Source organism: Panthera pardus, unplaced genomic scaffold (assembly GCF_024362965.1).
Source record: "Panthera pardus isolate Hobbes unplaced genomic scaffold, ASM2436296v1 HiC_scaffold_10, whole genome shotgun sequence".
Taxonomy (NCBI): Eukaryota; Metazoa; Chordata; class Mammalia; order Carnivora; family Felidae; genus Panthera; species Panthera pardus.
The window spans coordinates 3,482,376-3,505,609 of NW_026526655.1; the positions used below are offsets into that span (position 1 = coordinate 3,482,376).

General features: G+C 57.6%; 1 protein-coding gene across 5 annotated transcripts in view; it reads right to left on the reverse strand.

Annotated features, from left to right (window-relative positions):
* The window catches only part of MLPH (melanophilin), a 45,585-nt gene that overhangs the window by 12,276 nt on the left and 10,075 nt on the right, over positions 1-23,234 (reverse strand). Inside the window, exons 3-11 of one of the 5 annotated variants that reach the window (XM_019445458.2) lie at positions 15,280-15,501; positions 15,040-15,152; positions 12,386-12,424; positions 10,686-10,789; positions 9,403-9,519; positions 8,069-8,270; positions 5,873-6,012; positions 1,201-1,386; positions 777-932 (exon numbers count right to left, since the gene is read on the reverse strand). In XM_019445458.2, coding sequence (XP_019301003.2) covers positions 777-932; positions 1,201-1,386; positions 5,873-6,012; positions 8,069-8,270; positions 9,403-9,519; positions 10,686-10,789; positions 12,386-12,424; positions 15,040-15,152; positions 15,280-15,501 — 1,279 coding nt within the window. The remainder of the gene's footprint in view (positions 1-776; positions 933-1,200; positions 1,387-5,872; positions 6,013-8,068; positions 8,271-9,402; positions 9,520-10,685; positions 10,790-12,385; positions 12,425-15,039; positions 15,153-15,279; positions 15,502-23,234) is intronic. The other 4 variants (XM_053903318.1, XM_053903322.1, XM_019445459.2 and 1 more) reach the window with 4 other exon arrangements.

The following is a 23,234-nucleotide window of genomic DNA, read 5'->3' on the forward strand; positions in this document are numbered from 1 at the left end:
GCCCACCTGACCGCTCTGCTGGGCTACCGTCACTTCCTGCCTGCACAGCTCTCTTCCTGAACTGAGTTCCTCCATCATTGGCCTGTCCTCTGTCCCCACCTGCTAGAGGTGTAAGCTCCATGAAGACAGAGGCCCCATCTAAGAATGTTACAGCTGTGTCTTTTGTGTCCTACACAATGCCCGCCACATTCAGGAGTTTGAAAACTGTTTGCCGGGCAAGAAGGAATAAAAGAATACAGTCCTTGGGCTGGCCTGACCCCCTAATGTGCACAGCTCTGGGGACGCGGAGAGCACTTGCTGATGAGCAGAAGTGCTGGCTCCCCTTGTAGCCTGAGGGGGAGACCCTCTCTTCCCTGCAGGACCCCAGGGGGAGGGCAGAGCTGAGCCCGGTCACCTCGCCGTCTCTGGGAGGCCCCGGCTCTGCCCTTCGACCTTTGTATGGTACGGACACAACCCTCACCCAACTCAAGCCCTGGCCCCGTGCTCAGGCTCACAGGATGTCCCTCGGGTGACAGTCTGGTCCTGAGCCCCAGGGCTGTCCTGAGCCTGCTTCTAGAGAAGCCCCTCCTCCTGGGAAGCCCTTCCTCCAGCATCTTCCTAAGGGCGGAAAACCCTGCCTGCCTCTCTCCAAGGCAAACGGGATGGCGGCCAGGGTAGTGCACTGGGTGATTCCCCCAGAAACCCCCGAGCTCCTCTTCTGGAGCTCGGGTGGACTGTCCACGGCTGCCAGACCTTCAGGGCCTGGGGAGCTGCCCGCCCCTGGGGCTAGTGGCTACCTCACTCTCCACCTGCTGAACCTCGGAGGCCGTCACGGCCACTCTGTCTTCCAGCTCCAGCAGCTCCTGGTCCGTGGTTCTGCCGGGCTGCATGAGTTCCTGAGGACCCCGGGGGCTTGTTTCCTGTCTGGACGTTTGGCCCACAGCCACGAGCACCTAGGAGAGGGGAGCACGGAACATGACCACCAGCGGGAGAGACCGCAGGGCTCTCCCCAAGACGGGCCCAGGCTTACGACACTCTTTTCCCCTGAACTCAGAGCCGATCGGCCAGCAGGGGCTGGGTCCCCCGTGCAGCTCTTGCTGGGGCCCAGTGCCCACCGAGGGGGTGGCTTCCTGCCTGGGGTGGGCCAGTGGCTTGGTTACAAACCCTTGACTCCTGGCCCCACCTCTGCCCAGGTCTTGCCAAGCGCTCGGGTGGCCTCACCTCTGGGGCTGCCCCGGGGAGGTCCTCGATGGAGGTTTTCCTGTTCAGTCCTGCCTCTTCCTCCTTGCTCCCCTCCTCCTCGGACGAGGCCCCCTGGTCACTGATGTGGCTGGTCATCTCCTCCAGCTTCCTCTTTAGGGTCTCTTCTTCTCTGTCGGCGTCTGTGGGCTGGTGGCCGGTGAGATGCTGAAATGCACAAGCGGGTCTGTGTTCAGTTGGTCCCCTGTGTGCACCGTGCTCAGAGGCAGGGCTCTGGGAGAGGTCTCTGTCCACGCTCCAGAAGAGCCTGTCCGCAGTGCCCGTGCTGGGGGGCCAGTCCCGGCCCTCAGGAAGCAGGCTGTCAGGGTAGGAGGGCACTCCCAGCGATCCTGCCACCACCCACGCCAAAGACCCACGATTTGTGAACTAGACATTGAGCTTTCCTTCGTGGACATTTTCACCACGGAAGGACGCTTCTTCCCTCTAGCCCCAAATCAGGTCCCCAAGCCGAGGGGGTGGCCAGAGGACACAGTCCGGTCTCACCAGGCACCCATCACGGCACAAATGACTGAGCAGCAGAAGGCCAGCTAAGGCCGCCATGCGTGACGTGAGCTGGGAAGGGTAAGCACGAAGCCCATTTTGACACAGAAAGTTCTGGAACACCAAGAGAAAGCTGGGAGTGATCCCAGCAGAGAGGGTAAGGGGGTGAGCACAGCAGGGGAGGTGACAAATTCAGCAAGACCAGGAAGCTGCATCTGAAGGGCGTCTGACACGGCCCCGCCGCTCCCCATCTGCACAGGAAGGCGCCAATGAATTACGCCAGGTTGCTTGACCTGAAAGTCGTCAGCTGGCCAGAGCCGGGCTCACTGCGGGCCAGGAGGGACCACTAACACCTGAAACAACTAAAAACACAACTTCCTCGTCCCCTGAGTCAGCAGCCTCTTGAGTCACCAGAGTCTCTTAGCTCCCAGACCAGGACCCGAGAAAATCAATCCTTCGGTTTTCCTCCAAGCCCAGCCTCCGCGTCCTTCCGGCCATTATCTCCCTCCGTGGCTCACCTGGTTTTAAAAAGGACATTTAAGAGGCACTTGTGGAACAGGAAGGTGCTTTTGCTTTGTGGGGCAGGTCATTAGTTTGGTGTCCACGGTAGTGCCACGGGCCCCAAGCAGCCAAAGCTGCCCGGAAAAGAGCGGAAAGGTGAGTGACACAAGGCAAGGGTCTCGGTTAGGACTCGGTCTGAGTCTGAGTGGCGGCTGGTGACGGAGCCCCCCTCTGGTGGCATCGGGTGGCCGGAGGCGCGATCGATACGGGGGAGGCGGGGGCAGTGTTCACAGACAGCTCGTCTCCCCGAGAGCAGCGTGCGTGGGACACGTCCTGCCACCACACGGCCCAAAAAGAGTCCTGACGCCATCATGGTCTAACGTCACCTCCAGAGTGGCAAAGAGAGAAAAGCACCCAAGACGAGTTGGAAAGTTCTCATCTGGGGCTGGGGGGCAGCAGGGAGCCACAGAGAGGCCGGAAGGCCGCGGCTGGGATCTGAGGGCCCAGGGCTGCTCTGAGCAGGGCCCTGGCGGCATCTGGGCTCCCGAGGCAGGAGGAGGTAGGAGGTGTCCAGGACAGCGTGGACACCGTAACTGTAACACCACTCTGGTCTTCCATCTGGTGTGGACGGCCGCCAGCCCCTTCCCGGAACCCCTGTGGGACGCCCGCTTCTCCGGCACTGGTGAGGGACCCCCACGAGGCTGGTGTGGCCTCGTCCTTTCTGCCCAAAGCAGCAGCTGCTTGGCTGGCGGCCTCCGCCCCTGTGTGGGCTCCAGCTGTCGGCCTTACCACGTTTCGTGGACACATACGGACATAAAGCTCGGCACGGACGCCTGGTGCTTTCAACTCGGAGGCAACAAAACCGAAATTCGCAATTTATAAACACAACGCAGACACAGGCCGTGGATTAAAATGGAACCACCACAATTTGGCACCCGTGAGGCTTCTGCGGGGAAACCGAGTCAGAGTGTGCAGCCTGTGCCCAGCATCAGGGGCCTCGAGGCTGGGTTTGGGGAGTGGGGGCTCGCACCCCACCACGGGGAGGGGTGGGGGTGCATGCCGGGGCTGTGGTTTCCCGGCTTTCTGGATCTCAGCCCCACAGAAGCGCCCTTCACACCCATGCTGGCCTTCTCTTGGCGTGAGCAATTCTTTACAGAAGGCCTTTCCTGAATATCCCTCATCCAGAAAGTCTTGACCTTGAATACAGGACAGAGACAGGCACCAGAGCACAACAGGACATGCCGATGAACCCCAGGACGCATCATGCTCGAGGACTCTGGGCACCCCAGGGCGTGTCTGTGAGTCTGGGTTCAGGAACAATGTTCTGGGGGCAGGCAGGCATAGGGGGTCCTGCAGCGGCTCTCACACGGTCCCCTGAAAGAGTCTGTCCCAGGCTTTTACCCACATGCCGGGCCCCCTGCCCTTTGCACCAGCTCTGTGAGCAGCCGGTTGTCTTTACGTGAAGATTCAGGGGAAGGGAGATGTCGCTCAAAGTGGAGTCAGTGAAAATAAGTGAAGACAGGAAATTCCAGAGATGAGCTAGAGGAACGAAATGGGGGATAATTCAAGGATTCAAGGAGGCACAAAGGACGGCCGGCCCTGGGAGGGCTAGAGACCAGCGCGTGTGTGTTCCTGCAAGTTCCCACAGTCGTTAAATTAAAAACTGACTGAAAGGAGGCAATTCTAGTCTGTATCCCACTGTCTTCGATCCGGCTCCTCTGCCCGCTGTGGTCCTGCCACACGGGACGGTCCCTGCCCTGGCCTCACTCCCCCCTCCACCACCATCCCCCCCGGCCCTCCCGGGGCCAAGCCTTGGTCTGGTCAAAGGTCACTTCCTTGAGCCAGTGTTTTCCTTGCTATTCCGTAAAAGGGGGTTCAGGCTCCAAGAAGTGTGGGCCACTCTGGGTGCAGAATGGTAGGTGGCTTTTCACTACAGACCTTCTCAGGGCCTTTCACACCCTGCCTAGCTCAGGGCAGAAGGGGGGGGCGGGGGTTGCACTGCTTCCAGACACGGAAGGTGGGCACAGGAGAGCTTTCAGCCCATGCTTGTAGGACAGTTCTGGGTGACATCCCAGGAAGGGAGTCAGCTGTGACTCTGGAGAGGCTGAGTTCAAAGACACCATGTTTCTGTCCTGCTGACATTTTTTAGCCCCATGAATTTTACAACAAAAAACGTACAGTGGTTCCTCAAAACCAGTGCAAGACAGGACTCCTTCTCCAAGTCTGCCGCTGTTTTCGGCAGATTGTGTCCTGGGGCTCGGCAGCGAGAGGATGGAGGTTAGAGGAAACCCTGACCTTTCCTACATCAGCCGAGCCTGGGGAGCCTGGGGACAGTGGGTTCAGCAAAGCCCAGGCCCTGCCGGGCAGCTCCATCCGTCAGCGATGGTCCTGGGCAGCGCCGGTCTACCCACGGCCAGGACTCAGCCCGCCGTGGAGCCTGTGGCTGTGAGTCAGGCTCCTCCTGGGTCGTCCGGGTGCCCGGAAGGGGTGAGGGGCCGGGGAAGGCCCAAGTCCCCTGCGGAGCAGCCCCTCCCCGCTCGGGCCCCTCGCCTGCCCCTACCATCTGCTACTTGAATTGTAGCGACCGCAACTGTCCTCCACCGTCCTCTTCCTGCCTTTTCTGAACACGCTCAACATCTGCTCAGTCTTCCACCTGGCGGCCCGGAGCTCAGTCCGTGGGTGCCCGGAAGGGAAGCTCGCCGGAGGCATCCCCGACCCCTCAAACCTCCCTGGGGGAGGGTCCCAGGAGGAGCTCCGTGCCGTGCATCATGGTGCACGGGAGGCTGAACCAGCACTTATCCTGGCTCCTGCAAACGTGCCTGAGACCGGCCTGGGCTGAGCTACAGTCCGGAGTTCTCCATCCCGAGTGGGGGCCCTTCTCCTACTCAACCTGCCTCTGGGCTCCTCAGTTACACAACGGCCCGGCCTCACGATGTCACCCGTAGCAGTCGAGACCTTATCAGGATCACTGATGAGTCTTTATCAACCTAGCGGTCAGGACGGCCTCATATAAAGCATTGTTGCCTTTCCCCCCAGTTAAGTGTACCTGCTCAAACCGAAATCGGTGGTCTGTAAACGGGATCATGGTTTGAATTCCGCGAAGGAAACCTGGGTACTCACAGGAATCTTGTCACTGATTTTATAAATCAGGGCTTGCAGTGTGAGTGAGTCGCATTCATTCAACAGGCGCCAAGTGTTGTAAGTTACGTTTTCTTAAAAGCTGCATAAAGTCTGCTAAAGGTATAGATCGACGGATTATTTCCTCCTCTTATAAATGACATAATGCTTAATAGGGTGCACAGTAAACATTTTCATCACAAGGAATCAGGTACTGGGACACCTGGGTGGCTCAGCTGGTTAAGCGTCCAACGTCGGCTCAGGTCATGATCTCACGGTTCGTGGGTTCGAGCCCCGCGTCGGGCTCTGTGCTGACAGCCCGGAGCCTGGAGCCTGCTTCCGATTCTGTGTCTCCCTCCCTCTCTGCCCCTCCTCCACTCATGCTCTGTTTCTGTCTCTCTCAAAAACAAATAAACGTTAAAAAAAATTAAAATGAAACATCAGAAGCTTTGATTCCTCTGCCGTGACTTGGTGTGAAGGTAAAAAGCCTCCATCCACAGCGACGGCAAGAATGGATCCGTCCCAGCTGCCTTACCTGGCTCTCAGCCGGGGCGCAGTCCCTCCACGTGAGGCTCTGGGAGGCCACACCGTCAGCCCCGGTGTCCTCGTCATCGGAGGTGCCTTCGTCAGCCGGGTACCGGGAGGAGAGCCGCTCACTGCTGATGACGCCCGGACCTTTGGAGTGACAGTGGGTTCGAATTATTTGTGGTGAAAAGCCGAAAGCCGGTGGACACGTTTTTCCCAATAAGAGGTCAAAGAAACCGAAGACGTGACCGCCGCCCCCTGAGGTCAGGGAGCGGAGTGCCTGAAATCGAAGTAAGAGTGGGGCTCGTTGCGTGTCCTCTCGCAAGGAGCTTCAGGCCCCTCGCGGTGACACCCGGAGAGGAGGAAGCCAGGTCCGCAAAGCAGCAGGCGGGGGATGATTACAGCACACCCCTGTCCACGTGCCTGGAGGGTGGCACACGTGGGTCCTGGGGAGTTTCCCCGAGCAGAGGAGGCATCACAAGTCTTTCCACGTTGGGCACTCCGGGCCGTTTCTCATGCCAGACTCTTGGAGGGCAGGGACCACCTGGGTGTCCGGCCGTGCTTGTCCTGGGCTCCAGCCGTGGGGGGAAGCTCGCCGTCCCCACCGCCTCACCCACGGCCCCAGGCAGCCTGGACGGCACCACACACGGCCACGCGAGGTGCGTTCAGGGTTGACCAGCCCGGAGGCACGGCGGGAGCGGCTCTGCAGGGCCCCACGGGTGCCATGAGCTCTGCCGAGAACCCGAGTGAGCCTGGGGAGAGGGTCCCCGAGCTCCAGCGAGACTCCAGTGCAGGGAACATGCAGGTTTTAGCCTGGGACACCGTGTGCTGAGGGCGCCTGGACTCCGCCCACAGTGAGATTTCGAGCCGCTGTGTTGGTGACGATTTGCTGTGTGGTAACACTTAGCGGACACGACCGTCTCTTTTCCGCCTACAACCGTGCCGCGCGTTGGGCACGCGCCCCTCTTGGCGATGAGGAAACGGAGTCACGATGGCTAAGCGGGTTGATCAGGTGGCAGCACATCTCACCTCAGGTGATGCACCTGCAGGCCGTGATGTGCTCCCGACACAACGCGGCCGATCAAACTCCAGTACGTCCCGTGAGCTGCTCCCCGGTTAAGGGACGAGGTGCAAATCGTGTGTTAGCATCGGTCAAATAGAGCAACTATTGGTCAGGAACGCCGGGGCTGGAGCTCAGCGCGGACGGTCTCCCTCGGCCTCTCCTTCCCCGCCCGCCGCCCTGGGTGCTCGGGGAGGTCAGGGATCACGGGGCAGGGGAAGGGACACCACGTCTGTGCAAGTCCCCATCCTACGACCTGTTCAATATAGATACATTTATTCACTGATTAGAGGGAACAATGCCTCCCAAATGCCTCCCGCGTCCTAATCGGCCTGCAGACCATGAGATTATGTCCCTGTAATATAATGAGAAGGGAAAACGGACAAAGGACCTATTTCCTGGCAGACGGTGTGTTAACCACATTTCCCCGGCAGCTGGCCCCACGCCACGGCCACGTGGGGGCTCATTAGCAGGAAGGCTGCGCGGCCACCGTGATCTCATTTGCTGCGACATCAGTAGGGGGTCTCAACTCCTGAACCCACACGCCCACAGGGCACAGGAAAAGACGGCGATTCAGGATTTCATTACGAAGCGAACTGTCTGACAACGAAATTACACTGAGCAAATCCAGGTTCTGGGCATGTACAGACCTCCTGAGTCACAGCTGGGAGCCAACGGTGGGCCAGGGGAAGCAGTGCCCCAATGGAGCCTGTGCCACCGTCCCCGAGTGTACCAACCAGCCCCAAGTGGACTCTTGGTCCCCAAGTGTACCATCGGTCTCCAGGTTTGGAGCTGCCCTGTTCTTTGGTCAGGATTGTTGGTCCAGGTGACCAGTGATCCTAATCATTTCAGGGAAACGTGCGTGTCCCTACCCCAAGCCAGGTCCATATCCTCCCTAAAAGGCGTCAGGGTTAGAGCTGTGTGGCCAGTTGAGGCGTTAATGCTGGGTATTCTGAGCGTTGCGAGAGAAGCACCCAGCCCGGAGCAGGCCGGTGTTGATGGCGTTAGCCGGGACTGGCCGTGCTGGACAATCACGGGGAAGGAAGGAGTTGCTACAAACCGGCCAGTGTGTCTGCAGGAATCAGGACCTCGAGGCAGGTCTTTACTTCCCCTCCCCCACCCGCACACCCCAGCCAGGGCACCTACCGGGTGTCACAGCCAACCCCAGGGCTGTCGTGCAGGACTGTCTGGGGAAGCGGGGCTCAGTGAGGGTGTCCTGTCTGGCAGCTGAGAGGCTGTCTGTCTGCTCTTCTGGATGAGGGTGGCGTCCAGGGGCACCGCCATCAGCCTCTTCCAGGACCACGGCCTCCTGGGAGGTGTCCTTGGCACGGGGTTCACCTGTGAGGGCCTGAGCACACAGGACCCCCCAGTTGCGGGACGTTTCACCAGGAGGGGGCTGCTCCTTGGCATCGGGGTCTTTCCAGTCCCGGTCTTGGGGGTGTCCAGACATCATGCGACTGACCGCACACTAGACAGCCATCTGCTGTGCCCCCTTCCAACTCCGTTCCCTTCGATTTCAGAAATTCTGCCAAAACCATTTATTGCCCACTCTGTATCATGTGTCCATGGAAGGCTGGGGCTCCCGACGCCCTGACCCCTCATCATACAAGGGAACTGAAACCCATTTGACAGCCTCGGGGGCTCTGACCCTCCTAGAGATGGAACCCTTGAGAATACGGATGGGGAAGTTATCTTTTTTGGGGGCGGGTGCATTTTTCTAACTGCGTGCACCTTAATACTCCTAGAAGGCCAGGGGGGCAAGAGTGAGTGCGGGCAGGGCTCCCGGGTGGCCCCTTGGCTGCAACCCCAACACTCTCCCTTCCTCTCCCTTCCTCAGGCGGCAGAGGGTTCTCTGCTGTGCCGTCACCCCAAGGGAACCAAGGTGCTGAGGACTTCGGGAAACCACGTGCCCCAGCCCCTTTCCAACTGGAGGGGGGCAGGAAGGAAGCAGTCCTCAGGCCCTGGAGGCCACGGGAAACAGAGACAGCAGCGGCTGGTCCTGTGGCCGGAGCAGGACCTGGGGCCCAGAGACCTCTGGGGTGCCGGCTCCCTGCCCTGCTGTCCTCTCCCCCAAAGCAGTCTGCAGATCAGCCGGGGCAGGTGCGGCCCTGCCCCAGCTCCGGCCGGGTACCTCCAGATGGATGTCCAGGCACACGTCAGGCCCGGACTCCAGGGCAGAAGCCGTTCTCCTGGCCCTCCCAAGTCACGGGGTTTCTGCCTTCTGGGATAAGCAGCCAGTCCGAATTCCCTCGGCCCCTTCGTCTGTCCAGCCTTAATTCCCATCCTGCACTCCACTTGCCCAAGCTGCCAGCCCCGTCTCTGCAGAGACCCTGGGCCCCCTCCCCAACTCTCCCCTGGCCTGTTGTGCCCTGATACTGGCCATGGTCATCGGACTCCTTCCCAGAGTGCCCTCCCCCACCTACCCCCCCGGGGCCCCGAGTGGCCGGGAAGGACGGGGGCAGAAATGAGAGCCCACTGACCTGCAGGCTGTCTGTGGCCATCGGGACCGGGGACAGATACGGGGGGTGACCGCAGGACTGAGTCGAGCCATCAGAGTCTGCCTCAAAGTCCAAGCCGTGAATGGAGAGGCGCTTTTTCTGAGCAGGTGTAGACACGGGCAAGAAGGGGGGAGTCAGGGTCAGTCTGACAGAGAGGACGGGGGCCCCCTCAGTCCTGGGGTGGGAGCCTCCATGGGCATATGTCCACCTCCCACACTAGAAACAGACCCAAAGGAGCTCCAAGGCCGCGCCAAGGGGCCCAGAGCGCCTTCCCCTGATCCTGCGAGACCTGCTTCCTCAGCATCTCCTAGAGGAGCAGGAGAGGTATCTAGCTGCTCAGAAGTACTGAGGACACAGGCCCCGGAGCACCGCGGCCCTAGGGTGGGGGGCGGGCAGGCAGTCTGCTTGAGGGCCGACAGGTGCCTCTCTCCCTTGGGAGGTGTCTGGGGGGGGGGGGAGGAGGCTCAGACAAATGAGAGGCACCTGCCGTGGGGGTGCAGAGGCAGGGAAGAGTTCCATGCTGTTCAGATGAAGGGCATACGTCTACTGAAATCCTCCCTCACAATGATCTTGATCCTTTAAAGGTATTGTATAGGGAATATTCTAGACACTGGCTAGTGCTCTTTAAGCTCAGGATGAGGCAGGAACACAGTGTTCTCACTGTAGACTGGCCAGACGTGTCCAGTGTCATATCTCAAAGACCCTGGCCTCCTCCCCGTGGCTCCATCATTGTCCCCCTGCCCCAGGCTGCTCCCCTTCCGTCATCCCACCCAGATGCTTCTCTATCACCAAAAATAACTGAAAAATAAGTTGCTGTTCTCAAGACAGAAACAAACACCAACAAAGGCAAGGCTCGTGGTTGGCTTTTAAACAGAAGCAAAAGTGTTCACAGAGGGGAGTCTAAAGGGGCCTTGCTTCCCTCAAAGATGCAAAGGCCGTCTTGGGAGACACCAGCGCGCCCTCTGGGACCCCTGCCTGCCCTGACAACCTGACACGCGGGCCCCCGGGGCCCTGACCCGCGGGCCAGGCAGGCTTCGCAGCAGGCTCTGCCTACCCCGCAGCCTGCCCCCGGGGTTTCTGATGGTGACACCACATGGTGAAAGCATGCTCTCATTTGCTGCTCAGTGTCTCACGGACCGTCTGGGCATGGCAGAGGGGGGCAGGCTCTTCGTGCTCCTGCTGGAGTGGAGAGCACTGAGATTTTTAGGAAATCTGAGCCCAAGGTTCCAGGTGGGGGAGGGGCGGGGTGACTGGGGAAGACTTACTTTGCTCCCAAGGGGTTGGGCCTGGGCCACTGTGTCCAGTTCTCCATCCTCTTCTGTCTGCTCACTGTCTCCACTTCCCTCTCCAGGGCTTGGCTCAGGCCCACCTGCAGTGGATACCGGCATGAGTCCACCCAGGGAGGGGAAGATGGGGGCAAACCATCCATCCACCCACCCATCCATCCACCCACCCACCTGCTCATCCATCCACCCACCCACCTGCTCATGCATCCACCCATCCCACCTGCCCATCTACTACCCACCCACCCATCCATCCACCCACCCACCCACCTACCCATCTGTCTACCCACCCACCCTCCTACCCATCCACCTGCCCACCTGCCCATCTACCAGCCATCCACACACCCATCCATCCACCCTCTACCAGCTGTCCATCCATCTACCATTCACCTATACATACCACCCACCCACCTGCCCCCCCACCTACCCATCTATCCATCCCACCTGCCCACCCACCACCTATCCACATCCCCATCCATCTACCTACCCACTCATTCATCCATTCTCCATTCATCCATCCATCCACCCACCCACTGTGACACTTCCAGGCAAGGCCATCTGCTGGCCTTACAAAGACCTAGCCAAGCATCAGTTAGAACTGGTCTGAATCTCAGCAGAAAGCTATTATTCTGCATCAATTTTGTCGAGGGTCACCCTACAAACCCATTCATCGGCTCCCTCTTGGGGAGTCGGAATCACTGATGTTTGTGGTGGGTGAAGGAGGGCTCTAGCTACGTCATGTTTTCTCAGATGGACTGCTTCACCCACAATCAGTTCATCTGCTTGTCTGCAGGCGTCAGACACAATTGGGACGGAGGTGAGCCTCAGCCCCGGGGCTCCCACCCCTCCTTTCTCGGCCCCCCAGACCCTCTGTTTCACTTGAGCACCCAGGTGGCCCCCTGTCAAGACCTCTTCCCCCTCTTCTCCTGCTCACCCTGGCCCGGCCTGCCCCTCTAGGCCACCAGAGAGGGATCCAGGAAATGGGCCCTGGGGTGGATCACCCGCCGTCTCTCAGGGGCCACAAGGGCCGGCACTGGGTGCTTGGGCCTGTGGGACCTGGCCCAGCACGTGCTGCCCTGCATGCCCCCACCCTGTGTCCCGGCCCTCAGCCCCTGGGCCTTTGGGTGCGGGGAGGTCTCATGTGCAAGCAAGCAGTGAATTGCACGTATCTGCGAGCGCCCTGCAAGCCTTTCTCTGCCCCCCTCAGAACTGCGCAGCCGGCAGCCTGGGTAATTATTTTCGCTTCTCTGGGCAGTGGCAGTCTTGAGGGAATGCACCCCAAATTGCCAGACAGAAGACGGAGGGACGAACTCTATCTGCACCACGGGAATGTAGAAGTGCTTCCCGGAGGCCTGTGTGTGTGTGTGTGTGTGTGTGTGTGACATCCTCCCCCCTCCCCAGACTGAATATGGAGGCCCGTGTGTGTGTGTGTGTGTGTGTGTGTGTGTGTGTGTGTGACATCACCCCCCCCTCCCAAGACTGAATATGAACAGGATCTCTGTGCCCCTGTTTGTTACCAACTCCTTCCATCCCTCTCTCCACCTGAGACAAGGGTTTGAGCGACTTTAACCCATCTCCGGAGATCGAGTCATTCTTAATAAAACCCAAGGAAGAGATTTCTCGACCGCTCTTGATAGCGGGGTGGAAACAAAAATAAAGCCATGTGAGCATGAAGGACTTACTGTGGAGGTCAGGTGAGTCACGTGCCCTGTCAGGCAAACCTACAGCCAAAGAAAAGCCTCTGAGAAACACAGACACCCTCCGGAGACTGTGTGTTGAAGGATGGGGTTTCCTGTCATTTCCTTCCTGGCCCTGGGACCGTCTCCCGCAGCATCTGCCCATCCTGATGTGGGGGACTCGGGAAAACACCCCCATTGCTCTGCGGAGCAGAGCACCCCCCCCAGTGGCTGAAACACCCCCATTGCTCTGTGGATTCCCTGGGAGAAGACCCCCCAGTGGCTCCCACCAGCTCACCAGTCATTAACTTCAATCGTTTCTATTTTTTTTCAGTTTGACGGCTTAAAAAACCCCACAAAGACACAACCTTCCTTCCCTGCACCCTCTCTGACTCAGTGTGCTGGGCTCCCAGGCGCCCAGGAGGGAGAATGCACCCTGGGCATCCCTCCGGGGGACCTGAGACGCCCCTCACTGGGGATGGCAGCCACTGGGAGCCGGGGTTCCTGTTGCCCCACAGCGCCACCTGGTGGCCCTCGGTGGTGACTACTTTGAAACTGGCAGGTGACTTGGGGTGTTGGCCCCAGCAGCTGGGGACGCCGGCCGGGCATCAGAATCCCCACAGCCTTTCACACAACACAGGTTCCTGAGCCCACCCGGCCCCCGGAAATCCGCACCTCTCGGGGTGAGGCCAGGTCCCCGGGGGTTCTAACGCGGTGGCCTGCGGTTTCCTCTGTGAGCAGGGCCGCCTCTGGGCTTGAGGGTCTCAAATGCTTTGCAGCGTGGCTTTCGGCCCTGCTTCCTGTGGTTCTCGCCCGTGAGCCCTGTCAACCTCCTTCGCCTGCCAAGCCGGCTCCTGGCTGGCCAAGGGGGCGTGGGGTCATGGGCTTTACTGACGGGCTCCAGCCTGAGACACAGATACGGCCTTGAGAAGCAGTGGGAGGGCAGAGGGAGATGAGGAAGGGCCTTCAAGGATTGGGCACCTTCCTGTGCCACCTCGGTCACATCTGTTGTCTCGGCATAGTTACCCAGAAAGTCTCCTTTTACTCATGAAAATGTTCTTATTTGAATGATTCATCATATGCCTCCCTCCCCAAGAAGCCCCCTCACCCCACGGTCCACTGTTCCAGGAGCTACAAGTCATTCCGAGTGAGGGTGCCTCGGGGTGGTCCCTGTCCTAAATTCAGGAGTGTGCTAAGATGCCTCAGAAACACCTCAGTGGACGCCCAAGCGCTCTGGGGGTGGCTGTGCCCAACTTCAGGTCCTGCCTACCAGCGTGGGGCTTTACAGGACACAGACACAAGTAAGACCTCTCCCCAGAAGGCCTGGGAGGAGACACCTCCAATCCAAGCAGCACAGAACCTGCCCCCGATGTGCCTCCTGCCCTAGGGCCCTTGCCTCCTGGTCCCTCAGATGGAGATATTCAAGACGCCCAGCCTGCCCCCCGCTCCCCACCCCCAGCCTGGTGAGCTCTCCCAGCCTGAAGCCTTGGCCAGGCTTAATGGCAGAGCCTGGGATTCAAGTGGCAGCGAATGACAGCGACAAGGCACGCTCCCTGCAAACACTGCTTAATTATCTCCGCTCAAGTCAACCTTCCAAACTTCAACCTTCCCCTGAAATGATCTCCCTTTCCAAACACCTTAAAGGTGGACAAGACAGGTGAACATACCTGTCAGGTTTGGTGTAAGATCACAGTATGGATTTCAAGTTCATTATGAAATAATACTTGGGGGGGGGGGGTGCCTGGAGGGCTCCGTCGGTTAAGCATCCGACTTCGGCTCAGGTCATGATCTCGCAGTTTGTGAGTTTGAGCCCCGTGTCCGGCCCTGTGCTGACAGCTCAGAGCCTGGAGCCTGCTTCGGATGCTGTGTCTCCCTCTCTCTCTGCCCCTCCTTGCTTGTTCTCTCTCTCTCTCACTGTCTCTCAAAAATAAATAAACATTAAAAAAATTATTAAAAAGAAATGGGACTTCCAGTTGCCTGGGTAGCTCAGCCAGTTAATCATCTGACTTCGGCTCAAGTCATGACCTCCCTGTTCCCAAGTTCAAGCCCCACATGGGGCTCTGTGCTGACAGCTCAAGCCTGGAGCCTGCTTTGGATTCTGTGTCTCCCCCTCTCTCTTCCCCTCCCCCTCTCATGCTCTGTCTCTCTCTGTCTCAGAAGTAAATAAACATTAAAAAAATGAAATAAATACTTGGATTCAAAATATGAAAACACACCATTGAGTTAGAACTAATTTCTTTAAGTCTTGATAAACACCCGACTCCCAGGGAATGTGTGTGGAAAGAGGGAGTCTCGGCCCCAAACCAGACGCCCAGGGAGGAGGAGTCTGGAGAACACAAGTGCCTTATTATTCGATTAGCCACTGAGGTTCAGAATCGTTGGCTCTGAGTTCTCAACCTGCTAGGAAGCACTGGAAAAATATGACTTCAAAGAGTGGGGGGGTGTCAATAGCATGCAGGACTTCCCAGGGGGCCAGGCCAGGGGGGTGCAGAAGTTTGCACCACACGAAAAGCAGCCAGTTTCACAGAAAATACCCGAAATGCACGGACAGGTGCACACACACACATTCCGAAGGATCTGCTGGGTCCGGAAACATTACGACACTCCTGGGAACAGAAAAGAGCCCCCCCCCCCCCCCCCGAGACAGGTACACTCCTCACCTCCACCCTGCAGCCGCCCGCACAGGGACCGGATCACTTTGGCACTCCCGAACCGCTTGAAGCGGGCTCTCAGGTGCCCGTAGTACCACTCCAGAGAGCCCATCTTCACAACCCTGCGGACACACGGAGCTCAGGCCCACGGCCCCGCCCACCCTTTCTTCGGCCAGCCGCTCTGAGGGGACGTGTCGGGCCCTGAAACCCACAGGGTCACCTGGACCCCAGGCACCCGCCCCGGCTCACCTGGCCAGGTGGCAGGGGTCACAGAGCCAGCCCTCCTCCTCCGGGTGGGCGTGGCTACAGTCTTGGCAGGTGAAGAGGTGACAGTCCAGGCATTGCCTCTTGGGGGCCACGAGGAGCCGGTAGGGCTGCAGGCAGCGGGCGCAGTGGGTCTCATTCAGGTGGGCCGCATCCGAGAGCAGCTCCCTCTGGGAGCTCTCTTTCTTAATCCTGTCCTTCAATCCCCTAAGGAAGATATCAGAAACAAGAACTACATTAGACACCTTGTTCTTGCAACAGGTTTTACACGCCTGCACGCGTGTGTGTGCAAACACACACACACACACACACACATTAATAACTTGGCAGTGAAGAAACCCTAAGAGGCCCTGGGACACCACTTCCCGCGTTGAGTGACACGGGCTGCACTTCGCCGATTTCCCTCTCCCCACTCTCCGTTCAAACACTCTGGAAGACAGGCACACACACGAAACTCTTGTGTCAGCTTGGAAAACCAAGAGAGCGTGGCCGAGCGCTGGTGGCATCCAGGGTGGGTGATGTCATCCACCGACCACGGTCCAGACACAGCTGCGTTGACAAGGTAGACTTTGCCTCACAGAGACAAGTACAGGCACCTGAAGCCAGGAGGGGAGGGCCAACCCTCCTCCACTTCCACTTGGACTGTATCTGCATCAGTCAGAAAATCTAGGGGCCACCCTTGTGCCCCTCTCCTACTGACTGCCCGTCATTCCCTATCCAGGCAGAACTACCTCCCAGCACGGCAGGAGGAAAGATGAGGACATGCGAGGCACCGTGCATCCCAGGATGCAAAGTCCCCTGAAACAAGAGCCCCAGGGGTGGTGGCTGGAGACGGACAGTGCCAACTATGGGGGAAGGGACAATTATACTCTGCCTCAGATTCTCTAAAACATAACTTCTCTTCTTCATAGCTGGACAGCAGGAAAGGAGAGAAGGGGAGAGCCCGTGCTGGTCCAGCACAGTGACCCCAGCTGGCTCCTGCCGGCTGCAGGGCAATCACCCTGACCCGGAGCTGCACAGGGAGGAGGTGGGCAGGGCCAGGCCAACGCACACAGGATGCTCATTGCAAACACGGGGTTGACCAGACGTCCCTCCACTACGGGTGCCTCGGCAGACATAAGTCTAAGTCACCGTCAGGAAGAAAAGACACCCTGAGTGCGACTGTCGGAAACAGAAGACAACTTGAAACAAGTGTGTTTGGCACGTTCACTGGGATTGAGAGGAGGGGATAAAGAAGGAACCAGGCTGAGATGGAAAGACCACAGGCTATGTTCACCGAGGTGGAGAAGAGACGGTCAAAATAAAGATGGGAAGGAATGAAGACTGACAGCGGGGAGGAAGACGGGCAGAATTACCACCAGAGCATACGAAGTCCAAAGATTTAGACCGGTGGCCCTCAAGGCGGGGTCCGGGAACCTCTGGAAGTTCCCAAGACCCTTTCAAAGGGTTCACAAGGCCAAAATTATTTTAGTAATGATGCTGAAATGTTATTCTTCTTGTTTGCTCTCTGATGCCTGCAGTGGCCGTAGAAAAGCAATGATGGCCAAACAGCTAGGACCTCAGCACGAGTCAAGGCAGAGGGACAAACTACAAATTGCCATTCCAGTCTTTGTCACGGAAGTAAAGGAGAGCATGTCTTTGATGAAGTGTGTCCTGATTAAAGGCAGGTGCTCGATGCTACAATGACAGCTATTCAACTAATTACACCTTGACCCTTGAGCACGTGTCTTTTTAATATTCTGCATGAATGGAGAGACGGGACGCACACACAGGAAGCATTTCTGCTACATCCTGAAGCACCACCAAGGTCCCGAGGAGGGGAAGCAGGCACTCGCCGGACTTCCAACGGGAGCTAGAAGCTTTTTTCACGGGACATCACTTTTACTTAAAAGAACAACTGAAAGAGAAACTATTCTGACTTGGGCGTTCGCCAGACATTTTCTTAGGAACGAACAGAGGGAGCCCGTCACCTCGAGGAAACAAGTGACAGTTTGTGGCCAATGACAAAATTCAAGCTTTCAAGCACAAAGAAGGATCTTGGGAGATTTATGTCTGCTGCCATGAGTTTGATGGTGTCCAAAGCTAATGTTTTTTTCTTTTTTTCTTTTTTTTTTTTTTTTGCTAATGTTTTTTTAGAGGTTGCTGATGACATCAGTGGTGACGGAGTCAATGTGATTCCTTTGGGTATATAATGAAATGTGTCACCAGAAGCTGCATAGTACACAACAAAACTACACATGGATAAAAGATTCACTTTGAGTGCAAGACAGATCAACGGATTTTAATGTAAAAGGGAGGGAAAAGTTCACGGATATGGTTTCAGATTCCACCGTGCAACCTCCTTTAAGAAATTACTAGCTGTGGGTCTCCTGGGTGGCTCAGTCGGTTGAGCGTCCGACTTCGGCTCAGGTCATGATCTCGTGGTTTGCGGGTTCGAGGCCCGTGTCGGGCTCTGTGCTGACAGCTTAGACCCTGGAACCTGCTTCTGGTTCCGTGTCTCCCTCTCTCTCTGCCCCTCTGCTATTCTCCCTCTCAAAAACAAATAAACCTTAAAAATTTTTTTTAAAAATTACCCATTTGTTGTGTTTCCATGTAGAATCAAAACACAATGTTCATAATCATCTGGCTATTGAAACACCCCTCTTTTTTCCAACTATACATTTGGAAGAGGCCAGATTTTCTTCAAATTCCTCAGCCAAGACAACATACTACAACGCACTGGAAACAGAAGCAGATATGAGAATCCAACCATCTCCTCTTACACCAGACACTGAAGGGATTTCCAAAAATATAGAGCATGCCAGGGGCGCCTGGGTGGCTCAGTCGGTTGAGCGTCCGACTTCGGCTCAAGTCATGATCTCACGGCTGGTGGGTTCAAGCCCCACACTGGGCTCTGTGCTGACAGCTCAGAGCCTGGAGCCTGTTTCAGATTCTGTGTCTCCCTCTTTCTCTGCCCCACCCCCACTCATGCTCTGTCTCTCTCTCTCAAAAAATAAACATTAAAAAAAAATTTTTAAATATAGAACATGCCAGACTTCTCATTTGCTACGGAAAAAGTTATTGTTCATAAAAAATGTTATTTATGTTAACACATACGGGGTTTACTGTTGTTATTTAAGCGAATGAATGAATATTTTTTAAATGTCTGGTTTCAATTTCTGATAGGGTAAATATTGACATGAATAACCCACATGAACAGAAGCTCTTGGGGGTTTCTCTATAATTTAAGAATGTAAAGGGGACCCTGAGGCCAAAATACTTGAGAACGGCGGACTTGGAAGCAAGTTTGCTGCCCCAGACGCAGAGAAAAGGGCTAAAGGGACGGGAACGAGGAGGAGGAGGGCAGAGGTGGAAACAGGGACGGATGGAGGAGGAGATTAGCAGAGGGGTGTCTGGGGACCAGAAGCCCACAGCCGACTTCCAGCCCACTCTGAGACACCAACGTCAAGTGCTCTCTGCAAGACAGGCTGAGGGTCCTCTGAGGACAAGGTGGAGGGGGGGGGTCTGGTGCAAGGAAAGCCCTTTCAAGACAGGGCAGGGAAGGGAAGCCCCCTCTTGGCAATGACCGGGCGTGGAAGGGAGAAGGGCTGGAGGCGACGCAAAGAGGTCAGAACTGTCTGTCCTTGCTCTCCTCCTCTCGGGGGGAGTCCGGAGGGGAGCGTGGTGGAAATGTGTGAGTACCGGGGACAGCCAGGACCCAGGGGCTGGTGGTGCTCCCTCCAGGTCCGCTAGGGAGGAGCACACTGTGGCCACAGCACCAACGTCCCACAGCAGCCACTGAAAGAGGGATGGGCTCGGACCAGTGCTCTGCTCTCTGCCTCTTGGGCTGGGCGGTCCTTAGCCTGTGTCCCTGCAGGGTGGCACGAGGTGCCGAGGGACCAGGGGACTGGCAGTCTGGGGGCTGGGGCGGAGAGGGGTTGATGGCTGGGATCGGGGATCTCAGCAGCGGGTGCCAGCCGTGCCCGACGCCGGGAGAATTCACACACGAGTGATGGTCCCGATCCTGGAAGCAGACCTGACCCTCCACTCCGTCACAGGGACCAGCAAGGAGCCAGGAGACAGTGGGCGGAGTCGAGACCCCAGCAGCGCTGTCACCCTGGGGGCCAGGAGCCGCTCCCCCCACACCCACCGCTGCCCTGGCCACAAGCAGGGGCTGTGGGGATGTGGGACTCGGAAGGAGAAGACTGAGCCGCGAAGAGTCTGTCCGTGTAAGTGAGCAGAGTCTCGGAAACTGGAAACCGACAGGCTGAAGCCATCTCCTGCCCCAGCGGTGGGGACTCACGGGCAATCTTGGACGGGTGCTAAACGGACTGCTTTTCTCGGCACGGCTTGGTTGGCTGTGAGTCCTGACCAAGCTGCGGAGACAGTGATCACCGGAAGAACACGCAAGTCTCCCGGCCAGGAGACAAGGAGGATCCGGGCCTTCAGGTCAGGAGTTGCTGGCCTGTAGACCGCACAGGGGCAGGCTGCCGGCACTGCTCGGTTCCGACGAAGCGGGCTCGCTCTCGGGGAACGTGGGTGGGCTGGCAGGTGGCTTCTCTGCAAGGCCGAGAGAGAGAGAGACAGAGAGAGAGCTAGCAGCAATGGGCCAGCTTCCTGTTGCTGCTGTCGCAAATTCCCACACATCTCGTGGCTTAAAATAACACCTTCTCTTCATTTGATGGCTCTGAAGGTCAGAAGCCTGACGTGGGTGTCACTGGGCCCAAATCAAGCTGTTGGCAGGACGGAATCCTTCCGGGAGGCCCTGGGGGAGAATCTGTTCTTGTGCTCTTTCCAGCGTCCAGAGGGCACGTCGCGGGCCTGCGGCCCCGTCCTCCACCTTCAGAGCCCGTGTGGCAGGAGGGCTCCTCCCCACGGCGGAGCACTCTGGCTCTCGTGCTGTCCTGCCTCCCTTCCTTCCACCTGCCGGCCCCTTTCTGATCACCCTGGGCCATGCGGGTCATCCAGGACCGTCTCCCCAGGTCCAGGCCAGCTGATTAGAGGCCTTAATGGCCTCTGCAACCTAATCTTCCTTTGGCGCACGGCCGGACACGATCACGGATTCGGGGGATCCGCACGTGGGCGTCTTTGGCGGGGGAGGGTGTTATCCCACCAAAATTCCAAAGGGGAAGTGTGAGCAGAGGTCTCCCTCCCGGCTGAGAGATTCCCGACCGCCAGTTCCACGGGCCACGCCTCTCCGGAGAACGTAACCTGCAGACGTGCCCCCCACGGAGAGACGAGTCCCAGGGGTGACCCTAAGAATGGGGCGTGGGGGCCCGAAGGCACCATTGAGTCGCAGACTCAAGAGGCGAAATTCTTGACGGTGTGGCGCCCAAACACAGCGTGACCGTCCCACACAACTGAGGAAAGAGACCGTGTCGTGCAAGGGTAACTGAAGAGCGGATACGGGGCTCTAAAGTCCCGATCACGGGAAGGAGTATCGGGAATGATAGGGAATGAGAACAGAAACTCGCTAAGGTCCCGTGCAGTCCTTGGAAGAGAGAGGCCACAGGACGACCAACAGGACGAGGAGGAAATCCTCGCGGCTGCGTGAGCCACGGGCCCCGAGTGTCACGGGAGTCTCGGCAGTGGTCTTGGTCGGTCTGGGGTGCCAGGGGGCCCGGCTGGGGGCACACTTCACGTTCCTTGGCGGCAGTATCTCCAAAGCGAGCCACGAAAGCTCACGTCTCACGCAGGGAGAACTTTCAGAGAGAATCTCAGGAGCCCTGGTCTGTTTGCGGAAACAGCAATCCACAACCCCACCTGTTTGCCTTCCTGGGGAACGTTCGCAGGCCTAATATTTGATTTTCGGGCTGTGCCCTTTCCAACAGGGTGTTCTATTTAGGTAAGCTCCGTCCTCGCCCAGGGGCATGAGTCACTGTGCCGAGCACTCTTGTGCCCCCAGGGCTTTCGGATTGCCCAACCCTTCCCACCCGGACACAGCTGCGAGGCCACCCCGGGCGGATCTGCGGGAAGGTCCTCATAGGAGCACAGCAGACAGCAGGCTCTCCGGCAGGGAGTGCGGGCTCCGGATGCCCCACGCAGGCTCGCCATCCTCTCCCCTGCGCGCATCCGTGGGGTCCAGGAGGCGGGTGTCCACAGGACTGGCTCTTCCCCGGATGGAGCGAGTGAAAGAGCGGGGCCACTCTCTGGAGGTTTACTACTCTGTACTGATGTGACATCAAAAAATAACGTGTATCTTTCCTGTAGCTAACATTCTCAACACCCGAATAACGGGAACAGACGGCGAACACAGAGAGGACCGATGGTACAGACCGACACCCAGCAAGACGTCCCCTCCCCCCGATATTCCCATGGCTAAAGACTCCTGGCCATTCTTCACAGCCGGGAGACCTGGCCCATTCCCAGTGTCCTCCCCTGCGAATGGGGATAACAGTAAGAGCCACGTGGCAGGCTTGTCCGGGGAGTAACCGATGTAACTCCGTGCACATTCCTAATGATCCGTGTACAGAGACAGCTTTTGAGTCTTTCCGTGGTCAGGTACTGTGCTGGGCGCTGGTGACAAAATAGAGCCCTCCCTGGGCTGAGACATGGGTGGGGAGGCCAACTCTAACTCAACAAGTACGTGACTCATATGGATTCAGACCGGCCCTAAGTGCTGTGGAGGGAGATCCAGGAGGCTAAGCAGAAAGAAGTGGCACTGGGAGGGTGGTGGCTATTTTAGGAAGGGCAATCCAGGGAGGCCTCTCTGAGGAGGTGACATCGGAGAAGGGACGTGAAGGAGGCAGCAACAGGAGGAAAGGAGCTTCCTGGGGGCCACAGAGAGAAAGACAACAGGGCAGGGAGGGCGGAGGGGAGACGTCCCGCAGAGGTGGTGTGGCATGAACTGGGTTGGCCGTGTGGCTGGTGAGCCACAGCTGGGATTTATTTTGAGGGCTGCGCCAACAGGGCTTGCTGAGGCACGGAATGTGGGACGAGGGGAAGGAGCCAACCGTGATCCCTGGGCACTAGACCTCAGCAACCAGGCTGTTTCCGAGATGGGGAAGTGGGGGCCTTGGGTGAATCGAGACCTGCCTTAGGCAGGCTGGATTAGAGATGCTGGTTAGACCCCCGGCCAAGGTGCTCAGGGGGCATTCGTCCCCATGTGTCACAGGTTCAGAGGCAAGTTCTCGGCTGAGGGCATCACTGCAGGACTTGTCGTCGAGACCTGCACTGTCCAATATGGCAGCCACTAGGCACGTGTGGCTATTTTAGTTACAATGAAAAAAAGAAAGACAAAGCTGGTTCCCCGGTTGCACGAGCCCATTTCAGGTGCTTAACAGGTGCGGAGGCTGGAGTGCAGAGGGAGGCCAGCGGCTCATTCTGCGGGACGGTGCTGGTCTAGAGGGCATTAGAGCCACAGTGCAGTGAAGACCGCTCCGGGAGCGAGTGTGCACAGAGGTGAGAAGGGGTGGGGGCCCCGGACCCTCTGAAAGTGAATACTGGGGGGTCCAGGAAGATCAGCAAAGGAAACAGAAGGGGCTGGACCCCACGACACGAGTGGGCAGCAAGAAAAAGCTCAGTGGGTACGGAGCCTCCGTTACTGCTAGACTTTTCTATGCATTTTTTAAAAAGTGAAATGTCAGGGAGCCTGGGTGGCTCAGTCAGTTAAGTGTCCAACTTGTGATTTCGGCTCAGGTCACGATCTCACGGTTCATGGGTTCAAGCCCTGCACTGGGCTCTGTGCTGACAGCTCAGAGCCTGGAGCCTGCTTCAGATTGGGTGTCTCCTTCTCTCTCTGTCCCTCCCCTGCTCGGGCGTTCTCTCCCTCTTTTTCTCTCTCTCTCAAATAAATAAACATTAAAATTAAAAAAAAAATCACAATATGCTTTTTCCACATAACCAAAGCTTATAATTTTGGACATTCGGGTCTTAGTTCTCTGCTCTTATGATCCTTGCTGTGAGGAATAGCTTCTCCTAATTCTTTCTGTAGGATGACTTTTCACAGGTTCAAAGGGTGA